The sequence below is a fragment of the Clupea harengus genome, chromosome 22, assembly GCF_900700415.2.
Source record: "Clupea harengus chromosome 22, Ch_v2.0.2, whole genome shotgun sequence".
Taxonomy (NCBI): Eukaryota; Metazoa; Chordata; class Actinopteri; order Clupeiformes; family Clupeidae; genus Clupea; species Clupea harengus.
The window spans coordinates 1,147,898-1,165,708 of NC_045173.1; the positions used below are offsets into that span (position 1 = coordinate 1,147,898).

At 46.1% G+C, this 17,811-nt stretch overlaps 1 protein-coding gene across 1 annotated transcript in view; it reads right to left on the minus strand.

Moving 5' to 3' along the window:
• The window catches only part of ncana (neurocan a), a 78,565-nt gene that overhangs the window by 26,034 nt on the left and 34,720 nt on the right, over positions 1–17,811 (minus strand). Inside the window, exons 3-9 of the mRNA XM_012820246.3 lie at positions 17,738–17,811; positions 15,928–16,102; positions 15,146–15,273; positions 13,832–14,128; positions 12,575–12,766; positions 10,853–11,485; positions 3,330–4,085 (exon numbers count right to left, since the gene is read on the minus strand). The exon at positions 17,738–17,811 is cut by the window's right edge and continues 340 nt beyond it. Of these exons, the coding sequence (XP_012675700.2) occupies positions 3,330–4,085; positions 10,853–11,485; positions 12,575–12,766; positions 13,832–14,128; positions 15,146–15,273; positions 15,928–16,102; positions 17,738–17,811 (2,255 nt within the window). The remainder of the gene's footprint in view (positions 1–3,329; positions 4,086–10,852; positions 11,486–12,574; positions 12,767–13,831; positions 14,129–15,145; positions 15,274–15,927; positions 16,103–17,737) is intronic.

The window sequence follows — 17,811 nt, forward strand, 5'->3', positions numbered from 1 at the left end:
AAGCCAGCCTCTCCAGGTAAATTAGTCTTGTGATCAAAGTAAATGTTATATGGGGGAAAAGCATTTTTGTCCTATCCCCACACAATTTCTTTAAAATGGTCAACTCCAGAAGGGTGAGTGAACAGAGGGATCTTCCTGTCAGAACTCCGCAGACATGCTCCGCACCCGATGTGTGGTGTTCCTATTCTTTAGGCTTTATAATGACTAAACACATAGACCTAGTACATCTCATTTGCGTCTTGGTTTTCATGATTTGGGTCTTTGAGCTTTCTGTACACATACTCCCTGCAGGATTACAGCCAGATATGAGACAGCCACCAATGCCATGGTGGGATACACTGTGGGCTGCAAATATCACAAAGGAACTTTGTGAGGTCCTGAAGGAATGATCACACACATACAGCTGCTTCAGTGGTTTAACATCATTAGCATTTGGCTAAAGGAGGCCTGAATCCCATTCTGTGTGCTGGAGGCATCTGGAGGGCCATGCCTGAGACATTGCTATGGTTGCCCAGCAAACCTGTTCCTCTCATTTTATTCTCCTTTCTTTTCTTTTCCTTTCTTTTTTTCCCGTTTCTTTTCTGCTCTTTTGTTTCTGCAGCACATGTTTGCGAAGGCTGCACCTCTCTCTCAACACACTGGCTTCCACCCAGAGCACTCTGCCTCAGTTGTCATGGCAACCCTCAGAGAGGGGAAAAGACAAGGATAGAAACTCTCTAAGGAACAAAAAAGTAGGCAACAGACAACGATCAGCAAAAAAAGACATTGAAATAAAAATTGAATGTCTGCTTGTATTTAACTCCCTCTGCACTTCCAAATTGACCCTTCCATCAACATTTCTACCAGATTCTGCATATACTCATCTATTCTATTAGAGAAAATTGTAAAGTATGTCATGTTTTTACTCTCTCTTTCCTCCGAGAGAATGCCACCTGGCTCATTAGGGGGTGTTCTGTCTTCTAAGCGGTGAACTGATTCCTGTGACGTGTTTGTGTTCTGAATGGCAGCCTCGTTCCACCACAGAGCACCTTCACAGACATACCGCTCACTGCACACCTATTCAACCTTTCACAGAGCACCTTCACAGACATACCGCTCACTGCACACCTATTCAACGTGTAGCAGAGCACCTTCACAGACATACCACCCACTGAACACCGATTCAACCTTTCACAGAGCACCTTCACAGACATACCACTCACTGAACACCTATTCAACCTTTCAACATGTAGCAGAGCACCACCACAGAGCACCTTCACAGACATACCACTCACTCACTGCACACCTATTCAGAGCCAGCCCTAAGCCTGCATAGTGTGTGTGTTAGCGCAATGGAGCACTAAGTGAACAGGGTGCCACGGATCACCTGTGAAACTGATGGAAATGCCTGTTGGCAAACTCACTGGCCAGTGTTTGATTAGGTTTAATTATGTCCACATCCTCGTGGAACTGTTCTCTCTAATGGCATTTTGTTCACTGAGCCTATTGCACACATGTGCTGATTTCATGCTAGGTCCATAGAAATCACCATGAAGAAATCAGTTAGTCAACTCACATATCACACACAGACATGAATTATATACAGCACCACTAGCGTAGCTGCAGCGGTTAGCGGCCAGTCTGTTAAACAATCAGCCAGTCTGTTAAACAATCGATATGCTAAGTCTATGTATAGATTAACATGACAACGCGAACGTAGACGATAACACGCGCATGCCGCTATTATATTCCGTTATGATAATCCATTAAAGAATCAAAGAGCCTAGGAACACCCTCATCTAAATCTAAATCCACCCATTAGAGGACCATGGGGTTCACTATGAAGGCTCTTTTCAGAGTGACGCACAGGAGTTGGCCATTGCATGAGTCTGTCCAAGGGTTGTTTGGTTAGCAGGTTCATAGTCCGCCTATTTTCTTCCTTTCACATGTATATATACACAGACATCAAAAGGTTTCTTGAGAACAAGGTTGTGGGTAAAACCTTCCGCTCCACAAAGGGCCTCCTCTATATACAGTAAATACCCTTCCAGTGATCACACATGCACTCTTCAAGGACCCGGCTCCCCAGCCTGCTTCCTATACCTTGAAAGACAAACCTGTTTTTCAGCACTCATTTACTGCTTCCAATGTGAGAAACATTGAAAGATAAACTGGAAAACAGAGAGAGATAGGAACAGACAGTGAGAGACAGTGTGGAGAGAGAGAGAGAGAGAAGAAGGAAAGTGAGAGTGAGAGAGTGATGTCTGACTGGGATTATAGGGGAGAGATAAGCTGTACTTCATTGGTGTGCCCTGCCACAGGCATTATGATTCTCTCTGACAACACCATAATCTCCCCACTACTAAAGGCTGCTGGACAAGAGAAAAGGTGAGAGATTCTGACAGGCAGACGGAAAGACAAACAGACAACACATACAGAGCCAATCAAGAGTGAGAGCCCATACACCCACGCCATCTTAGAGGACTGTTGATCATTCATTCGAACGGAATCCATAATAAGGAACTCCCTGCGCTTCTCATCCCAACATTATGCCCAAAACTCCCACTTTTCCCACGCCCCTCCCACAAATGCATATGCACTTGTCAGAGGAGCGCAGCGGGCCAAATCTGCCTTTTAGCCATGTGCGGTCTGTTCAGGCATACCATGCCGTGTTTTTAGGCGCACGTTGCACGACAGCAAGATGAGATTTACATAGACTCACAATGTCTCTATCGCTCATAAAGAATAGCCAACAAATTCAAGTGGAAATGCCTTTGCCTTTCACTACTTCATGACACAAAGGCTGGAGTGTCAGCCTCATGTATGTAGCATTTATCATCACCAGCCTGCCTGGTGATGATAAATACTTCAATATTTATTCTGTATAATAAATCCAATGAATAAGATGAAAAATCTATCAAAACATATTGCATACTTATAACGATGTTATTCGTGTGTTGTGGTTGCTATACCACTGCCTAGGGTGAATGGGGCATTCACACAAACTTTTGAAAAAGGAAAAAAATAATGTTTTGTCTGGATAAGGCACCCTCCATGCCCACTCTGCTCTTAACCCTTTATTGTCAAGGGAGCTGAAAACACAGCTGTGGCCAGAACTTTTGCTACTCATACAGGACAGGCTCTGACAGACGATGATGGTCGAAATCTTGTAATCGCTTGTGACAAGCAACCAGCCAGCTGCATAGAATGAGAAAACTTGTATGCAGGCATGATAAGAGGAGAGAGTGAGAAAGGAAGAGACTACTTAGAGGGAGAAGACAGCTTAGAGACAAGAAGGTAAAAGGAAAGAAAGCAAACGGGGAAAGAAAGCAAGCGATAGAGCGTCCCACCTGAGCCATTCCTCTTGGCCAGTTCTTCGTTGCCATGGGCTATGTCTTCGGTAGGGTTGCCAGGCAGCAAGACTCCGGAGCCAAGAGTCTGCGCATCATCCTCCGTTGGCACTGAAGGACCTCCACTCCCACCTGGTCCAAAAGCCTCCAGGGCAGTGGACCTCATCTCTGGCAGCAAGGAGGTAGACTGGATCAGCGGGGTCACTTTCTCCGTCAGTGGCTTCACAGCGCTCCCATGCCCCGAAGAGAGGTTTGGAATCTGGCTTGAGGTTGTGGCAGGAGAGGGGGCTGTGGTAGATGGAGCTTTGGGCACTTTGGGGTCCCTCCTCTGGGATCGGTCGCTTTTGGATCGAGCTCTCCCTGTGTTGGGTGGCCGGCGTTCGTACTGGATCTCCCCCCTGGCCTCCTCTGCTCCCTTGCCTCTCTGAGTGCTGGCTGTGGATGACTTGGTAGTGGTGGGTGTTGCTGTACTGGATGCAGGTGTGCTGGTGGGTCTGGTTCTGGAGAGGTCGGTGTCGGGTTTAACCTCACTCCTTGTGCTGCCCGCTTTCCTCTCGCCGGCATCGGACGGGACCACCACTGACCAGCCTCCTGGCGTGATGGTGGCTTCGGGCATGGACCCTTGGCCCAACTTCATCACCTTGACTGGGGCAGCCGGTGTTCCTGGTGCACTGCTAGTGCTGAGGGCCTCGTGAGATGGACCGGAGGTTGGCGCCGGTTTGGCCAGCCAGGTTCGGCCCCACCATGACATCAGCCCTGTGAGATGGAAACGACACATTTGTGATCACCTCCCGCACCCACTGGAAATAATGGCGTCTTTTTAACAAGGGAATATAAAAGCAAGAAGAAGAGGTGATGATGACAGACTATGAAGAGGTCACGACCACACATACTAATGATCTCTAACTGATTTCCATCTGGTCTGAGGGTGCTGCGTGAAACAGGATGCGACACAAGACATTATTGCTCCGTAATTATAGAATCAACTCGAACTAATCCAATCCTATTTTACTCCTTGGCTCTACTAGCAGCTATTCTTCACATTACTAGTTATATTAAACATGACATTATGTTCACCATTTTTTTTAACAAGAAAAGAAACTCTTTTTTTCTAAATGAGCTTATGACTGGTAAGCCTCTCACACCCCTTCCTTGCTTGCCATTTATTTGAGCTTCATAAAAAATATAACTTAGTTTAATTTTTTAATGAGATTTTTTCACCAAAGTAGGCTAATCTCCCCCCTGCCCCCTACGCTTCTGTAAAAGCGTGCTCATTATAAACCTGCCTTCAGCCCTGCGGAGCCGAGCCTGGTTGCTCCCTCACTCAGTCTGGTTTTGGTTAAATAAGTCGTCCACTTTAGTTGTTTTTCCAATCACAGCAGACTGATGCTGGAGCTCCTCACCCCTTCACATCCTTGCCGTGATTCCTCTCTCACCTTAAAAAAACCCCCACAGCCACTAAGGGCCCCTGATGTCGAAATACACCCTGTAATCAGCTGTCACAAGACTTTGGCTTCTTCTTTCATCAAAGATTTACAATGAGGTGGAACAGAATTTGTGTATTTGCTTGTCTTGTGTGTAAATGCTAATGCCTCCTGGTGAAGGTGTTTGGAAGGTCTTCTTGCTTCCCCCCACAGCTCATTGGTTTATCATCACTGAGGCTTCAATAATTCAGTAGGCATCTCATGCGCACACATTTTATGGAAATCACAACCAGAGCAATGATGCAATTATAAACTCCGTTTAGGGCTAATTATTTTCCCCCTCCACTTTTAAAGTATGTTTTATTAATTAACAAACTCAAAGCAGGCAGCCATCAGGGTCGGCCTCAGCAGGGGAGGAAAAACATCTCTCTCTGACACTTTGGCCTGCCCCTGCCTCTGCTCCTCCGCCCTACAGTCAATGAAACCGACTCTGACTGAACTCATTAAAACATGAGCACAAACCTTTAAATAACTGCATCAACTAACCAGAACAGTCTAAAGTGTCCAAGAGAGGCGCCACTGACCACTCTTTCCAGAACAGTCTAAAGCAGTGGTTCTTAACCTTATTGGAGGTACTGAACCCTGCAAGCTTCATCAGTGCATTCACCGAACCCTTCGTAATTGGAAAAATAGAATATGATTTCTTCAAAACATAGGTATATATAAAAATGGCCCGACATTGCTAGTGTGAACCGGGCTATACTGTGTGTGTCTTGACCCCTACCGAACACCTTAGAGTGACTCAACGAACCCCTGGGGTTCGATCGAACCCAGGTTAAGAACCACTGGTCTAAAGTGTCCCAGAGAAGCTCCACTGACCACTCATTTTAGTATTTATATGGTGGCATAATATGGAGCTAAAACAGAGAGGCTTGAAGTTTGCCACTGAAAAAAAAACAAGATCGACATTGATAAGAAAATCCTGCCCAAAGTTACAAAGTAAACCATCGCTAAATAATGTCTTTTTTTCACCGTTTTTGACGTGACCAGGTATGAAGCCAGAAAATGTACTTCAGATAAGACTTTACCTCGTAATGTTAGCTAGTCCATAACAGGCAAAGGGCATTTAGCATAAAATGAATTCTAAGCAAATGATGTACTTCGTGTCCCTTCTATGCCAGAACAGAGACAGTAAGTTGACATATAAAAGTACTGACATTGAAAACAGACTTGCCAAACTTGGGCAATCTTTCCCTTGAGCATCCTGCAACATTTGTGCCACTGTTCATGGGCAGATGCACCTGCCACTTGTGGACACATGTGGACCAGTGATCATCAGTTAATACTGTGTTATAATACTGCGTTAATAAGATATAAAAAAAATGGATCCCTGATAAATTGTCTATTGTACCATTGTCATCATGTGATGGAGTTCTAATAGCATTCTGTGGGAGGTCACAGATCGTTCATGGCAGATTGTCAAAGCTACGCCTCAGATGAAAGCTGCAGGGCTATAAGGCATGACCAGTATGGCAGTGTGACAAACAGCATTTACATGGCAGTCAGGCTTTGCGCAGTGAGTCTCTTGCACATAGCCTCTCATTTACTGAAACACACCCCATCGCTCATTACTGCTGGTTAGAGGCCGCGCGGGGACAAGAAACCTCCGTCCTTAATTTGCCAAAGGGGTTTGAATAATGCACCAGCCCAGAGTAGGTTTCCTTTCCGAGTGAAACATTAATGGCCCCCGCCACAGAATTTGGGCCAGAAAGAATATTTGTATTAATGAGGCCAGAGAGGCGTGGAGAAGGCCCAGACGGCTGAGGCTCCGTGCAGACAGACAGACGGCTGAGGCTCCGTGCAGACAGACAGACGGCTGAGGCTCCATGCAGACAGACAGACGGCTGAGGCTCCGTGCAGACAGACAGACGGCTGACTCTCACACACCTCTGCAGGAGCCTCGGAGGCAGACAGACGGCTAAAGCTCCATGCAGACAGACAGACGGCTGACTCTCACACACCTCTGCAGGAGCCTCCCTCCGGGGCCAAAGCGCGCTCTGGTTTCTCTCCCTCAGCCCTCTTCTGCCCTTCCCTCTCAACCCAATTCTTTGCCCCTGCCTTGTTCTTCTAACTGCCACTTGTTTGGTCCCTGGCTCTGTTCAACTATGTCTCATGCTCTTACACTTCATCGTTCTTCATTCTCTCTCCCTCTCTCTCTCTCTCTTCCCATTTTCTTTCCCTCTATCTCACTCTCAATCTCTCTCCTTGTCTCTCCTTTCAGTATCTGTGCCTCTATCTCTCCATTTACTGTAGCTGTCCATGTTTCCCTCTTCCGTTATCCTTCTCTCTCTCTCTCTCTCTCTCTCTCTCTCTCTCTCTCTCTCTCTCTCTCTCTGGGGATGTGTGATGAAAGAGTAGAGATGGCCTGGTGGCTCAGGGAGGCTAGTCTCAGGCGCTGCATTTAATTTGAAGTTGCTGAGCTGACAGGAGGGCATCCATTACCATGCCTCATTCTGCCCTAACTACACTCCCTCAGCTCCAGCTCATTTCTCTCTCTCTCTCTCTCTCTCTCTCTCTCTCTCTCTCTCTCAGAGTGCATGCTGGGATTGTCTGAGCCGGAGCGTTTGTGAGCGTGAGCTGTGCCCACTGTGGCCTCTCGCAAATAGAGAATCACAACAATCACAAGACACTGAATACCTCTCAGTTGCCAGCTTTTTATACAAATCTTTCTAAAAGTATGGAATGAATTTACAGTACAGAAGTGTCACTGTACAGAATTGCGTGATAACACTGGCCATTTCTTAAATGGTGATAACCCTTTGTTTTTGTATGAAAAAACATCTGACAAAATGTTTTACAAAGTTTGTGTTAAAATTCTGAATCAGAAAGAGTTCAATCAGAAGCTTGACACCCCTTGGCACACTGTCCTTGGGTTGGGTAATGAGGCGAAGCCAGAGTGGAGAGCGCTGTGTACGCCACCGTTAGCTAAAAGAGCTGGGGACCTACAGTGGAGAATCTGACATGGAATTATTGCTCTGAAAGCTTTCATCCTCCTGAAAGTCCTGAAATGAGCAAAAAAAATTGTTTTGAAAGAGAAGCTGTTTTTCATGCTTTCATGCAGTGTTCTAGACAGATGGGATTTTTCAATGCATTGGAAAAACTTTTTGAATGTTTTAATGAAACATTTTCACAGAAGACTTTTATTTTTGGATTTCGGTATGTAAAAAGATGTAGATCTGTATGTCACTTGCTTCACTTCATTTTGGGCTAAAATGGTCATTTGTGTGAATAGAAAGAACAAGATTGAACAAGGGCAGGATCAGGATTTTGGAATGGTTTTTGCAGCTCTGATTAAATCTAGATTTCTAATAGTTGCTTTTACAACTGAAAATATCAAAGTGTTTAATGGAGCTTTATGTTCAGTTGTAAATGATGATTTCAGTTTTGTACACTTCTTGTTTTTAACTTTGACTTTATTATGTTTTATCTGTTAGTCTTTTATAATAAAGGTCTTTTGGAAATTCAAGTCTCTCTCTCTCCTTCTTTTCATTCTCTCTCTCTCTCTCTTCCCTCCAAGGGTGTGTAAGATCTGACTGATACCACTGAAATCACTCCTTGATGATCTCTGACCTGATGTGCGTTTAAAAAACACACACACTTGCTGCTCAAAAGACAATGTCTCCACTATAAATATAAATAGCACCTCCACACAAGCTGGAAAGGCCACATTCATTTGAATACCATAAATATAAAAACTGGAGTTACATTTGAATACCCTCAATATAAAAACTGGAGTTACATTTGAATACCCTCAATATAAAAACTGGAGTTGTTTGTTATTCACTACTTCTGTGTGTCTTATTCAAATTGAGGGTTCATGGCACAGTTAGAGCATATTGTATGCATTGTATATAGCTTCTGGTCCTCTGGAGTTTGTCTCTCCAAAGAAAGATGTACCAAATTAAAACTTAAAAGGCATTGTTTGGCAAAAAAAAGGAAAACATTTAAATGTGAGATGCAAATTGATTTGAAGGGGTCTCCGTGGTCACACTGAAAATAACACGCGGCTAAGAATAGGCATTGAAAATGAGATATGAACACAACTTAAAAAGCCCTGTGGAAGGACTGTCATATCGCTGTCCTACATTTTAGGAAGACAGTGACAGCTTAGTCCAAAATAGAGCTTCTGGACAAAAAACATCTGAGGGTTAAATAAGTTTACTACATGCCATTACACTACAAGTCTCCCAGTAGCAGCACAGACGACTTGTTTCATTTTGTGTATAGGAAAATACAAAAGAACTTTATAAAAAGAACTGAGTTTCCAAAATAACTGGATGTGGAGACTGAATATAGATATGGTCACACATTATGTGACATATCTCATGGGAAATAATTACTGTTATGACATAGCACCCATCATAAACAAATATAATCAGCATGTATTCATAAGCACCGTTGCGTAGTAACACTGCTACACACCTTCTAATGCCAATGGGTGCTAAAGTTTGTTATTTGTACCCTAACTCAAAAGTGGATTTGTGCCCAAACTCAACAGTGGATTTGTGCCCAAACTCAACAGTGGATTTGTGCCCTAACTCAACTAGATTTGTGCCCAAACTCAACTAGATTTGTGCCCAAACTCAACAGTGGATTTGTGCCCAAACTCAACAGTGGATTTGTGCCCTAACTCAACTAGATTTGTGCCCTAACTCAACTGGATTTGTGCCCAAACTCAACAGTCGATTTGTGCCCAAACTCAACAGTGGATTTGTGCCCTAACTCAACAGTGGATTTGTGCCCAAACTCAACTAGATTTGTGCCCAAACTCAACAGTGGATTTGTGCCCAAACTCAACAGTGGATTTGTGCCCAAACTCAACAGTGGATTTGTGCCCAAACTCAACAGTGGATTTGTGCCCTAACTCAACTAGATTTGTGCCCAAACTCAACTAGATTTGTGCCCTAACTCAACAGTGGATTTCTACCCAAACTCAACAGTGGATTTGTGCCCAAACTCAACAGTGGATCTGTACCCAAACTCAACTAGATTTGTGCCTAAACTCAACAGTGGATTTGTACCCAAACTCAACAGTGGATTTGTGCCCAAACTCAACTAGATTTGTGCCCTAACTCAACAGTGGATTTGTACCCTAACTCAACTGTGGATTTGTGCCCTAACTCAACAGTGGATTTGTGCCCAAACTCAACAGTGGATTTGTGCCCTAACTCAACTGGATTTGTGCCCTAACTCAACAGTGGATTTTCTCATAGGCCACGGGCTAGGTAGGATCTATTTTCTCCTTGTGAATAGGGTTCCTTAAAAATGAATGTTCACGATTCACGCTGAAGCCGATTACTGCACCCGTTCAGAACGGCTTCCAGTTGACCCATTACACCCTCAGACCACATATATAATGGATGGCTCACATCAAACATGATCTCATGCTGGTTCTATGTATGTATGTGTTTTCAGTTGATCATCACACTATGGAGCTAGTTCCCTATAGTATCCAGGCTCCCCCATCTTTAAAGCACCCCGTTCCTCTCTTTCTGTTTCTATTCCTTCCTCTGCCTTTGTTAGCTCTCTCCTCATCGCCTTTTTTTTCATTTCAAATGAATGTCTCTCCTCCGCCTGCCTGGCCTGGTGGGTTCTATGTGAGACAGCGCCTCATAAGAGGAGCCGTGAGAGGTATCATGCCAGGTTGAGTTTTCATTTCCCCTGTGAACAAAAACACAGGAGAAGTGTATCCCTGACAACACAAATGAAGTCCAATGAAAAGGGGAGTAGAGGAATTCATGTTGAGTGATCCTTTGAAATGCTTGTTAAGGTGACTCAGCTGCAAGGAGAGAGGCCTACTGAAGCACTCAAGTCGGGTTTCAGACAAAGGCTGGCATCTGATCGAGGGGTGGACATGATGGACACTGACACATGACAGACAGAAAAGATCTTCAGAGAAAAGAGGCACACAGACTCAGAGACACACACACACACACACACACACACACACACACACACACACACACACACACACACACACACACACACACACACACACACACACACATCTTACTGTCAAACCCTGAAACAAACACAAACCTGACACTGGTGAGGTGGTTGGGTCTGCTGCGTGTTGCGTCTGTGACTGTGTGGTGCTGGTTCTGGTGCTGGTTCTGGTGCTGGTGCTGGTGCTGGTGCCGGTGCTGGTGCTGGTGCCGGTGCTGGTGCTGGTGCTGGTGCTGGTGCTGGTGTGTGGCCCAGCCGGTGGCTCAGTCTCCTCAGCTCCATTGAAGTAGTTCCAGGGCTTCCAGAATGAGTTCACAATCTTCTTCAGCGCATCCTTCCCCTTCCTCTCCGTCACCGAGGACACCCTGCTGGGGTTCGGAGTCAGCGTCCAGCCCACCGGTGGACTCCGGGTCACCATTCGCCATGGCGACAGGGCGTCTTCCTCCTCCTCCTCCACCTCCTCCCTCGCAGACCCTCCTGGGCTGTTCTGACCTCCTCGGTCCGATCCTTGACCTCTCACCTCCCAGGGGCCATCCAGTGAGCCACTCCAGTCCAGTGACGTGTCTCCCGGGTGCATCCGCAGGGTCACGTACTCCCCCTTGTGCTTGCCCACCTGGGCCCACCAGGAGTCGGGTCTGGAGAGGTTCTGCTTCGGGTCCACCAGACCAGTCCAGTTGGAGGGCTGGAGGGCAGATGCAGGTGGCGTGGATGTGCTGTGTGAGGAGTCTGGACAGAACATTCATGAGACGATCGTTAAGATAATATCCCATATTGAAAACTTGTTTTGACCAGTGCAGTAAAAAATTAAGATGTTTATGAAGAAACAAATTCATACATAAAGTCCCATTTTTTGCCATTTTTAAACATTCCCAGATGTCATTTTGGCATGGTAGGGACGGCTAATAACAGTAATATTGCTGATGTACACGGGCGCATACAGATTCTTACAGGATGTAGGTCAAATAATCATTTTGCATTCAACAATAGCAAATGATCCTTGTAATTGTTAAATCATGCTGAAATTGTGCTGTTAAATCGCTGAAACAAAACAATATTTGTGTGAGTCAAACAATGCTGTGGGTGTTCTGCACTGATATGATGAAGAGAGGATGTACCTTAAGGGTCTTAGTCAGAGAGGAACGATCATCCCTATCTACAGTGACCTCGCTCTCACACTGATCACAACACTCTCCAGCAACACTACAAATCAAAGCTATTGAATCACTGCCCGGCCCTGAACAGAACTCCTGCATTTACATGAGGACATTGTGTGTGTGTGTGTGTGTGTGTGTGTGTGTGTGTGTGTGTGTGTGTGTGTGTGTGTGTGTGTGTGTGTGTGTGTGGTGTCTAATTGCCGGCACATCCCACAGTGCTGGGAGGATTCAGAGGCCATTAGAGGGTATAGGGATGATTAAGTGAAACCCAGAACTGTGTATGTGCTTGACACACGCGCACGCACACGCACACGCACACGCATACGCATACGCATACGCATATGCACGCACACGCACGCACACGCACACGCACACGCACACGCACACGCTCTCACACTCTTTCCCATATGGACCAGTAGAGGTGTGTTGGAAACACCAGAAATCCTCCCACATCCATTTGCTGACATAAACGAACCCTTGTAACATTATTCACACTACAACTCTGAGAATGACACTGATTATGTCAACAATTGAACATTTTCTGTGAAGTCCATCACTACTGCACGTACAGGGATGCGGTTAAAGAAAATATATATGTTAACATCCAAATCTCAGCAGGTGTCTCTGAAATTCACCAGAACCAGGTTTTCAGAACACTTACCAGGTGTGGCTTGTGTCTGCGTCTGTGTGTGCGTGTGTCTGGGGGGAGCGGAGCCCGTCTTGGCCTCGGTGGGGGTCCCAGGCTCCTGTGGGGCTCTGGTGGGCTCCTGTGGGGCGCTGGTGGGCTCCTCTGAGCTCAGCCTCCAGGGGATCAGAGACTTGACGATGCTGGTGAGAACATTGCGCGGCTTACCTGAAAACAAGGGGCACAGGTGACAGCTGTAAATAGATGAGCATGGAAGATCTCCCAAGCATGCTGAGTCCCCTGTGTGTCTGTGTTGCAGAGCAGGGCAGGTAGAATGACGAGTGGGGTATGCTGAGTCCCCTGTGTGTCTGTGTTGCAGAGCAGGGCAGGTAGAATGACGAGTGGGGTATGCTGAGTCCCCTGTGTGTCTGTGTTGCAGAGCAGGGCAGGTAGAATGACGAGTGGGGTATGCTGTGTCCCCTGTGTGTCTGTGTTGTAGAGCAGGGCAGGTAGAATGACGAGTGGGGTATGCTGAGTCCCCTGTGTGTCTGTGTTGCAGAGCAGGGCAGGTAGAATGACGAGTGGGGTATGCTGTGTCCCCTGTGTGTCTGTGTTGTAGAGCAGGGCAGGTAGAATGACGAGTGGGGTATGCTGTGTCCCCTGTGTGTCTGTGTTGCAGAGCAGGGCAGGTAGAATGACGAGTGGGGTATGCTGTGTCCCCTGTGTGTCTGTGTTGCAGAGCAGGGCAGGTAGAATGACGAGTGGGGTATGCTGTGTCCCCTGTGTGTCTGTGTTGCAGAGCAGGGCAGGTAGAATGACGAGTGGGGTATGCTGTGTCCCCTGTGTGTCTGTGTTGCAGAGCAGGGCAGGTAGAATGACGAGTGGGGTATGCTGTGTCCCCTGTGTGTCTGTGTTGCAGAGCAGGGCAGGTAGAATGACGAGTGGGGTATGCTGTGTCCCCTGTGTGTCTGTGTTGCAGAGCAGGGCAGGTAGAATAACGAGTGGGGTATGCTGTTCTGTTTGTGCTGTCTGCTGTCATTTTCAAGGTCATTCAATTCAAGTCATCAGAGATTTATTTCGAGTTTCTATGACATGACGGTATCCCACACACAAACCAAAATGTATATATAAGTTATATATTCATTTGAGGCATTTAAACAATCAATTTTACATTTGTATGAGATGGAAAGATGGAAACAAATGCAAAACCTAAACAACTAAACAACTTAAGTAAAATAACGTTTTCAAAATGTCCAAATGTATCTTGAGAAAAAGAGAAGCTGCTATGCTGACCTCTGTAGCAGTATAGATGGAACGGGGTCGTGCTATTGGGCTGTCCCATGGCGGTAGTGTTGGGGGCAGTGGTGTAGACCCCAGGTGCTTTCCCTTCTCCACAAGCGGAATGAGACTCATTGACGGTGTAGCGGATGGTGCCGTCGGACAGCAAGCCTGGTTCACAGCTCTGCAGACCAGACCTCCAGGCCAGGTGAAGCTGCCCGACGGTGGCCAGGAGAGAGCCATTGGACACGCAGTGGGCAGCAGCTTCGGGTAATGAGAGCTTCCTTGGGGCGGAGGAGAGGAAGACCTTCCCTGGAGATGGAGAAGAGATTAGATTTAGGTGTGTGTATAAGTAAGTGTGCAATGCATTTGTGTGTGCCTGCATTTGTGTCAGTTATATGCAAGTTAGAAGTAATGGCCACTGTGCATTGAAGGGCAGTGTGACAGTTACTGTGTGTGAAATAAAGAGAAATTGCATGCGAGAGAGTTGTGCAGAACTTGTTACAAAACCCCCTTGGATGCCGATTAAATCACAGTGATCCTACAGTCTTCGGTAGGATTCGGTATTTTGGATCTATTTTTTTTTTCTATCAAAAAGAGGGGTTCTAACAATTGCACAAGAGGACACGAGATGAACAGATAGAATGTGAATTGAGAGTGTGTGTGGGCATAAATGTACAAACGTTTGAATTAATTGACTAAACAGAATTATATGGCAATAAATACTATAAATACAATAAATACTTCTGATTAGGCCTGATAGCTGAAATTCTACACCAGGGAAGACAATAAAACAATGAATCTGTGTGGCTATTTCGGGTATGTTGCCTTGTCATAAAACATAACATAAAATGAGAAACACACACACACAACCACACACACACACACACACACACACACACACACAACCACACACACACCCACACAACCACACACACACACACAATCACACACACACACATATACACACACACACACACGCAACCACACACAACCACACACACTCACACAAATACAAACACATGCCCACACACACACACACACACACACACACACACACACACACACACACACACACACACACACACACACACACACACACACACACACACACACACACACAAACACACATTCAAACACACACACACACAGAGCAGTGAGCACACACACCCAGAGCCAGACAGTGTGTTAGTTCTGTGTTGCTCTCGGTTGAGCGATCATGACCACAACACCAAGGGCAAGACATGATACTCCCTCCGCTCTACTCTTAGCCAATGAGCACGAAGAACACAGATCACAGAGAATGGGAAATCAGGGAAAAGCTCTTGCCTTGCATCTCGGAGGCGAAGCAGTACACATCAAACATCTCGGTGGGGTTCCTCACCCCATAACTCCTCACGCCCGTATACAGCTCCTCGTGTCCATGGCAACCCAGCTCTGGAGACTGGATGGCGTACCTGTGGAGAACCAATGAAGCGCTTGATTCCTCTGAAGTGTGTGTGTGTGTGTGTGTGTGTGTGTGTTTAGCATGGTGGGGACGAGTTAGCATGTGATTATGCTAATGCAGCTGTAGCTCTAGGCCTTGTTCAAAGGGACGGCTGTGCCACATGCCAACGTGGGGGGAGGAACATAAATGCCCCCTCCTTTCCCCCCGCTGGCAGCCTGACATGGCTTTTGCCTCACTGGTTAAAGTCTCAGCGTCTCCAGCGGCGGCACAGCCGCACACAGTTGGCTAGGAAATAAGAAGCTGTACACTTGGGGATGGCGCTCAATACTAGGGCAGCCCAAGGACTTCCCCCATTTACTGCTTATTGTGTCATCTTTCTGTTTCTGTTTGACTCCTGAGAGCATTTTCACCACCACCCTGAGGACCTACACACGATAGAGAGCTAAGTAAAAGTGGCTATGGTACTAATACAAATTCTAAATAATCTTCTTTCCAAATGGTTCTTTATAAAAACCTTTTCTTCTCAAGGGGTCTCTCAAGGATTCTTTATTTCAAAGTTGATAGCCCAAAGGGGTCCAAATGTTTGTTCTCAAACGGTCTTCATCAGACTAAGTAGACCTTCTATGGGTTCCTCCATCATAGCCAAGTGTAGAAGCTGCCTCACCTGACGGTCTGGTCAGAGAGCCAGCCTGCGGAGCAGCTACTGTAGCTGGAGTGGTAGGCAGCAATCAGCTGGGCTGCCGTGGCCATCTCTGCCCCGCTCTGCTGGCACGCGCCACGGGCATCGGCGAAGGACAGGGCGTAGCTCTCACCGGGCGACTGGTAATGGAACAATACACCTGCAGAGAGGGAGGAAGCCAAAGAGAGTTGAGACACCTGTCTGCCGCCAGCACCTCACGACACCTGACAGCACCTCTGCTCCAGCTCGCCCCAGGAAACAAGCAGGCCCACTGTGCCTCTCGACCTTCAGCAGGCAGAGGTCGAGCTTTATTCAACTCCCCCCCCCCCCCCCCCCCCCCACAGCCACGGTCCGCAAAAGCTTTGTGTTTCTGCCAAAATATCTCTTACAAATCTGTCCACACCTGTTCCAAGGCAGATAAACAAAGACTTGTTTCTGATTCATATTCTGCTCACTACACGCACTGAGAGAATATACCTCAGGCCAACACATGGCTCCATTTTCATTGCCCTTAATGTTGATTTTTATTTTACTGTACACATCATAACAAAAACTATTATTGTTTTATTTAATAGGTTTTTTCTTGATATAAGGATTAAAAGGTTGGCTAGATCAAGGTGTAGGGCATCTAGAGGGCCTAAAGCTAGTTAAAAGTACAGAGGTGAAGTGAGGATGGGTGACTGAGGTGGCTGGGTGGTTCATCATAGGTCGCGTGCCCAGAGTTTGTTCCTCTGCCTGTCAGCATGTCCTCGCTTGATTTCCCCTCTCCAAACACTGGGGTCTGTTATGAGACATCCCTTTGCTTTGGTAAGCTCATATTTCATGCGCCAGCCTAATCAGCGGCCTCATTAGCATTCCCGCTGCCTCCTGCCTCCTGCCTCAGAGACGCCTGGCCACTGGCCACTGGCCACCACTGAAGCCCTGCATTGGTGTCTCTGAAAATGAACTTCACAGTACACTACACAGGGCATCTGTCAATGGTGATCAATCAACAGCCTCGAATTAAAGAGTTATGGGTAATTAACCAATAAATGAGAACTTCAAATGAAAAACCTAAAAAGGGAAAAAAAATAGCAATAAAATGGGGAAAGCAGAATTAGTATGATATTGACAGAATGAATCAATGCCATTAGCCGTTGATTAATTCAGAGAGGCCATACCGCATCCCAAATGAGGAAAGTGTCGACTGCAACTTTCCACCACCACTTATTAAACCGGCCTCAAAGGTCGCTCCAAGACTAATGGGGTTTTCACACAACTTTTAGCGTTTTATTTTCTAGGCACTAATTGATTTTTCACACTGAATAATTCTTAGAGCTTCAAAAAAAGCTATAATAGCTGTATGTAGCCGTGGATACAAAGAGCTGACAGATCCCACAACACATTCAGGAGAGCTTATTACACCCTCCAGGTGTGGGTCAACAAGCAGCACAGTTAAGGTAACAGGACATTAACTCATATTAGCAGCAGCATACTCTTATATATATATATATATATATATATATATATATATCATGTACTGTATTTCCTTGTTGCATGGTTTAGGTGTTTACATATTGCCTGTGAAAAGCAGAGCAACAAGTTATTTACTGATACCCTACAAAGAGGCTGGGCTCAGAGACACTCCAAATATAAGTATGTTTCTTGTTCTCATACATGTTCTCATACTTGTTCTTATGCTTCATCTTCTGAGTGTTTCTGTCCCAGAGTCCTTACAAAACAGATAAAGCACTTAACACCTTGCCTGCACACACACACACACACACACATACACATTCACACATTCATCACTGACCTGTGACTTCCAGAGAGACAGTATCCTGCTGGTACTGGTCGTCCTCGGCAACGAGGCAGCGGAACACTCCGGTG